We start from the raw sequence: 7,007 nt of genomic DNA on the forward strand, positions 1-7,007 counted from the left end.
CAGCTGTTATGCAGAGCAATGCTGAAATTTTTATATTATTTTTCCTATTTTTTTATTTGCATTTTCTTTTTTTTTTTGTTTAGGATGTCCACACTTACCTAGAGAAGTTCTTATCAGTCGTACATCTGAAATTCTAGCATCTCTTCAATACATGCTTATTTTTGATTAATAATTGAAAAAGAATAAAATATATATGTATATATTCTTATTTATTTTAAACACTGACTGCTGCTAGAGCCGACACACTGGTTTCGAAATTCCTTGAGACACGTATGTCTAACAAGAATACATTTATACAAATCTATAAACTTACAACTGAATATTCCATTATTTTTGTATTCATATAAACTTTGACACCGATTTTTTTATTTTATTTTATTCATTTATTTTTATTTTTACTGAATTAGTCCAGTCAGAGTCCTTGTAAAATCCCTTTTTCACATTATTAATTTTTGGTTTATATTCATCACAGAAGCTCACAAACGAAACAGTTTGATGGGGCTTCTGTGTTTTGTTTGGCCGGTTTGCTCTGTGAGCCCCGCATCACGACTTTCGTTAGTCGTAGTATTCGAACTGGAGAGCTCGAATATTATCTCACACTGTAATAATATCAGCTTTATTTTTTCATAAAAAAAATAAAATAAAAAATAATAATAACTTGGAGAAATAAATGGCGCAATTGCAAACAAGCAATACGAGACAAGCATTTGAAACACGTAGTACAGGAACTGGTACGTGGTACATAGTAGTAGTAGTAGCAGTGACATGTGATTTGGTTTTTTTTTTTTTTGATTTGGTAGTTATTGGCGCATCGGCTTCTGTGGCCATATTGCACCTCCCAAGGTTTTTGCAGTACTTTGATCCAAGCCCGAGGCGGGAATCGAACCCGCGACCTTTGGGTTGCCGGGCAGGTACTTTACCCACTCGGCTAGCCCGGTCGGCCGTGACATGTGATGCAAGAAAGCAAGTGTATGACCAGAGGCGGATTTAACGGCGGGCGCGCGCCCTGGCCCCCGACTTCTGAAGGGCCACGCAAAACCCCAACAAATTAATTGAACTAATATGTTCAACTAATAGTTCAAAACTTTGTGATTATTATTATGCTATTATTAATTATATTATACATATATTATATTCAGATTTTATTGGAAATAAAACATTAATAGTACATAATATTTTTTATTTTTAAAAAAATGGTTAACATGGATTTTTATTTTCCCTGTCTCTCTCTCTCTTTTTTAAGGGGTCCAATATTTTCTTCTGCGCCCAGGGCCTCAACCGAACTTAATCCGCTACTGTGTATGACCTTATGCAGCATCAGCCAAAAAAAAAAAAAAAAAAAAAATCACACCATTCCCTCCAAATGCCTGTCCAGTTCCTCCTTAAATTTATTCAACCTATCAACTTCCACAACGACAGATGGAAGTTTGTTCCAGCAATTAACCACCCACTGGCTAAAGGCAAATTTCCGCACATCTATTCTATATCTGTCCTTTCTTAATTTGAATTTATGCCCCCTTAGGTTCAAAATCTGAACAAGTGGAAGGATCCCATCAGAATTCAGCATGCTCAACCCATTCAAGGCCTAATACACCTCAATCAGATCGTCGCGCAGGTGCCTAGTCTCCAGCCACTGCAATTTGCAGAACTTAAGCCTCTCTTGGTAAGAGGATCCCTTCATGCCCCTCACCAATCTTGTTGCCCTTCTCTGTACACGCTCAAGTAAATCTACATCCTTCCTAAAATGAGGCCTCCAGACCTATACACAGTGCTCAAGGCGTGGCCTGACCATTGCCTTATACAGAGGGACAATCACCTCCTTTTCCCTGCTAGCAAAATTCCTATATATCATTGACAAAACCCATGACCTGCCCTTGCAGCCTGTCTGCATTGCTCAGAAAACTTCATATCTGACTGCACAATTACTCCCAGGTCTTTTTCATTTTCTACCACCTTAAGTGTAGTACCACACAGTTTGTACGTTTCTCTGGGGTTACTTCTACCCATATGCAGTACTTTGCATTTGTCAAGGTTAAACTTCAGTTGCCACTTCTTAGCCCATCTGCCCATATTATCTAGATCATGTTGCAGTAGCACACTGCCATTACTGTCATTAACAACCCTGCCAACCTTTGTATCATCTGTAAACTTCGACATTAAGCCTGATATACCTTCATCAATATCATTGATAAATATACAAAACAACAGTGGACCCAACACTGAACCCTGTGGAATTCCACTAATAACATTAGTCCACGAAGAGCAGCACCCATTGATTACCACCCTCTGTCTTCTCCCACTCAACCACCCTTTTATCCATTGTAGCAACTTACCCTTAATACCATTCTGCTCCAATTTGTACAATAGTCTTCCATGCGCAACAGTGTCAAAAGCTTTCCTGAAATCCAAATATATGATATCAAAATATTATTTTTTGCATCCAGTTCCTTTGTACATGGCCAGAAGTGACATTTTACAAATTGAGCCAGTGGAGTTGGTCTTTGTAAATAAATAAATTAATAAATAAATTTTCTGTTTATACTCCGGGACGACCAAACGTTTTTACAAGATCTTTCTGTGTATCTTTATAAACTCCTTTTACAAAGGAGTTTACAAGATACACAGAATACAAGAAAGAGCACCACGTAAGAAATAAAAGTTGATGAATTTTTTCTCCCCCTCCCTTTTTAACATTACGGCCGTCATCGTATTAAATTCAATAATCTGTCCATATTTTTATTTAAATAATAATTTTTCTTTGATGAAACCGAGACCAGTTTTTCTGGGAAACAAGGAAATTTTAATTCGCAGCGTGCAATTAATTATTGACAGTACAGTGTAGAAGTTAAGGTCATATCTGACTGTTCTTCAAGTTAGAATAAACAAACTTTAAGGTTTATATATATATACAGTGCTTTTTTTTGTAAAAAAAATAGGTGCCGGTACTCATTCTTTGCTATCAGAAAAAAATTCCGTGCCGGCACAGGTGACACGGCAGGCACGCAATGGGTGTCAGCCCTACCAGCTGTTTCCGTCTGTTAAGGAGATCACTGGGCGGAGTCAGCACCCGTCAATCATGGCCGTATCGCTAGCAGTCGGAACGCTGTATCCGATACTGAATCTCTACCAAAATTGAAAATTAAAAGGATATGAAAAGTAAACTAAAACCTTATTTCCTGATATTGTTACTTCAGTAGTAATGTTTTTGGAATAAGAACGACAAATTAATTTTATTAACACAGTTTATTAAACAAGTACAGTATATAAAAATAAGTCAAAGATGAGTCTTATTTAATAAATAAAAAATAAGTAAAAATAATTTCATAATGAAGTTTTATAAAATATTCCAAATTTTTATTAAGTTCTCATCCGACTCAATATGCCGAGTTCTTTTCTCACTGTTTGTGTCTGTTGCTAGATGATGTTTCCGAAGCAGCCACGAATCAACGTATTTTGCTGGATCGAAGCGTGTCAGCGGTGGGCCTACAATTTTAAGAAACAGTAGGGAAGAAACTTTTTGTCATCATCGAAGCTCTGGTTGGGCTGACGATCAGATTCGTTTGTGAAAATCCTCGTTCACATTCACTTGATGAAACTGGTATCGTATTCAGAGCATTCATTAAATTCTTCAATTCTTCTGAAATCGTCTTTTCAATTAGGTATTCCCGAAACCCACGAATTGTATCTCTTTCATTTAACTGAAACCTAATTGATAATTTTCTAATTTCATTCTCACCAAATGTCACTTGCGAGTTAGTATCTTCAGGCCAATATTTCCTATCAAGTACTCGGGCTGACGCTGCGAATTCAGCACTTTTACTATCAAGCAGCCTGCTTTCTACTGATTGTTTCAAAGTCCTATAGAAAGCCCCTGGATCGATTGGAGAATAATTTCTGTAGTCTGTCCCATGAAGTGAAACTCCTTGAAATCGTAGATTTTCGGCAGCTTTGGCGGCATTTCTGTAATACTGTCCCGGAACTGTTTGTCTTTCAAGAAAAAGTTGTACAACAATTTCTATTTTTTTATTCGCCCTGTACAAATTTATATCGCGCTCCTGCAAGTCCAAGCTCAAGTCTGATAATTCCTCAAGAGCATCACACATTAAACCTAAGTCTAATATAAAGTTTGTAGTCGTAATTTTCTTCTGCAATCCTTCATATGTACATCTTTCTTTTTGGTCCCGCATCGAGTCATTCTTTGCTTCTTGAAAATGATTAACTAACGCCTCATAGTTATTCCAAACATCTGAAGCAGACCGGAAGCTCGATGCCACCAATCGTGTGCTTAAAATTCTGCCAATTTTTAATAGTTCAATATCCAGCGATTTGGCACACACCTTCAATTCTCTGGCATTTTTTAGCGACGCGTTATACATGACATAAAGTTTATCAATAAATGCTTTAAATCTATCGATACCTGCAACGGATTTCACAGTATCACCAACTGATAGTTCTAATCGGTGATTAGCGCAATGCCACACTATTAAAGAAGGGAATTTTTGTTTCATCAGTTTCGTAACGCCATTTTTACTACCTATCATAACAGCTGCACCATCACATGTGACACAAACTAAATGAGTTTTTAAATAGTTTTCCCTCATACTGTATGACTGAAGACAATCGAGCAGAGAATGAAATATCCCTTTTGCAGTAACACTTTCGAGTTCAATCAAGTCCAGAAACAAATTTACGGGAGATCTCATTCCACAGTCAAATATACAAGTTCGAACGTAAATGATCAAAGCGGATTTCCTACTCACCGTGGTCGATTCTTCAATTATTAGTGAAATTTAACTGTTCGACATAACGATTTTATTAACCAAATTTTTATCTCATTTCATCACTAATGTGGTTCAAGATGTTAATGCAAGCGTTTGTTGAATGAAGAATACGACCCATGTCAATCCCATTTAATTCCTGTAGGTCAATCTCTGATTCAAAATTATGAAAAGACTGATTTTCTTTGGCCACCTTATATGAAAAATTTTTTCTTAAAATTTTTGCTGTTATTAATTTTTCGTGCGATAAACTCTTTAAACACAGATTTTCAAGAGGTCCTTTCTCAGCTTCCACAAGCAGTTTTATAGCAGCTTTATGTCCCGCTGTTTCCTTGTGATCGAAAATTTTCTTTCTTAAAGACAATAGCTATTGCTGTCTGCTTTCGCCAAAATTTGTAACTTAATTATTTGCCCATTCCTTAGAAATCTTCATGCCCATCTTCTTTTCCACTCCAAGAGTTCAATTTGTTTACATAATGCACAGCCAAGTCTCTTATTTTGATAATTTAGCCAATTATACTTCGCACAGAAATCATTTTTTTGATCAACAGTCCAGCAACTTAGCCAGTCATCCCTTCCTGTTGGACGCGGATACCACCAGGAACAAAAGCAGTGTTTGACACAGTTTCTGTAATTAGGTCTTCACTCACATTTTCACTTGTTTTTAATTTCTTAACTATGGAGGGCGAGAAGAAACTAGTAATTCTTTTCATTTTGTACTGTACGGTTCAAGATAGCTTTTTTTAATACTAATTCACTTACTGTTGCGTCTGAATTGAAAATGCACAAATACAAAGTTGTGTTGTACAAACTTTTACATTGTAACAAAAGCCACAGAAATATTAGTGGCGAACCAATAGGAGCCCCTACCATTGGCATTTCCAAAGGGGGTGGGGAGTCAAGAAAGGGGTTACATGAGTTTCCCGAAGTGGCTGGTGCTTCTTAGATGAATAGAACACCTGCGAAAGTGAGATAATCCCCAATAAATGTACAGTCGGAACCTCTATATAACTAAGTAGATTGTTCCTTGCAAAAATTTGTTAAACAAAAATTTCGTTATAAAGAAATATGACCTTTTCCACAATAAAAATAATTCAACATTCAGAAATACAGTAAAAGATGGTAAATATATTTTATAACATTTCAAAACAATTTATTAATACATAACAAATTAAGACATGATGCACACAATACCTGAGAATACAAAAGGTATTTTTGTATTCTCAGGAACATCTTCACACTGCAGGCCACGACGAAGTTTCAAAAGCTGCCAACATTTCATGTTTAGACGGTTTAATTTTTTTTTTTTTATGTGAACCCCAAACACGAGAGGTATTAGAACCTATAGTACTTAGTACTGTGCTTGGGTTGGAGGTTGAGAAGACAAAAGAAGATATTTGTTGACATTGGACTTGAACTTCTGTAGATTGTAATTTTCAGGAAATACGTACGAAGGAAGGTTGTTCCAGAAAGCGGCAGTTGAATGAATAAATGAGGAAGATGAAAAGTTGGTTCTGTGAGTTTGAAGTTGGACAGTAAATGGATGTTGGCTGGTTGCGGCACGTGTTCGGACTGTTTTGAAAGAGAGAGCGGGAATTATAGAAGCCAATTCAGAAGAACAGTGCCCATGGAAGTATCTGTACAAGACGCATGCAGCAGAAACAGTACATCTATGGGATAGCGAGTGGAGAGACTCTGTTAGAGATGAATCATTAATTAACCTAACTGTACTCTTCTGAATGGAATCAAGAAGCCTGAGAGAGGTTTTGGGGGCACCACCCCAGATGTGGGAACAATATTCCATGGCAGGGCAGATTTGAGATTTATACAGAGTGAGCAGCTGTTTGAAAGAAAAGTAACGCCGAGAGCGAAAGAGAAAACCAAGTTTTTTAGATGCAAAGGAAGCAATATTTGTAATGTGCTTGTGCCAAGAGAGATTAGAAGTCAGGGTAATCCCCAAAAGAGATATATCATTTTGCCTAGAAATCGGAGTGTCCCTAAAGATAAGCATAGGAGCAGAAGAATCCTTTTTGCGAGATATAAGACAAGACTGAGTTTTAGAAGGGTTGAAATCAACTAAGTTGTCTTTGCCCCACTGGAGAATTACCTGAAGATCGGCATTTAAGGAATTGGTAGCAGAATTTCGAGAAGTTGAAGCTGATTGAGCAGGACAAGGTTTCTCAAAATGGAAAGTGGAATGCAATGTGCTATCATCGGCAAAACTATAGA

At 36.9% G+C, this 7,007-nt stretch overlaps 1 protein-coding gene across 1 annotated transcript; it reads right to left on the bottom strand.

Moving 5' to 3' along the window:
* Nucleotides 1-214: 214 nt before the first annotated feature.
* On the bottom strand, nucleotides 215-4,703 carry LOC150077063 (E3 SUMO-protein ligase KIAA1586-like). The gene is made up of 2 exons (XM_090385778.1): nucleotides 3,737-4,703; nucleotides 215-276 (listed from the first exon to the last, which is right to left on the bottom strand). Exons 1-2 carry the CDS (start codon nucleotides 4,701-4,703, stop codon nucleotides 215-217), a joined length of 1,029 nt encoding a protein of 342 aa, XP_090241904.1.
* Between the last annotated feature and the right edge of the window lie 2,304 nt (nucleotides 4,704-7,007).

This window comes from Mastigoproctus giganteus, chromosome 12 (assembly GCF_048544385.1).
Source record: "Mastigoproctus giganteus isolate SK-2022 chromosome 12, ASM4854438v1, whole genome shotgun sequence".
In the NCBI taxonomy this organism is placed as follows: domain Eukaryota; kingdom Metazoa; phylum Arthropoda; class Arachnida; order Uropygi; family Thelyphonidae; genus Mastigoproctus; species Mastigoproctus giganteus.

Excerpts from the sequence above, each read along its gene's own strand:
- LOC150077063 (XM_090385778.1), bottom strand. The coding sequence starts at position 4,703 with ATGAGATCTCCCGTAAATTTGTTTCTGGACTTGATTGAACTCGAAAGT. Across the intron at positions 277-3,736 it reads TAACTCGCAAGTGACATTTG|ACATACGTGTCTCAAGGAAT; the intron begins GTGAGAATGAAA and ends TATTCTTGTTAG.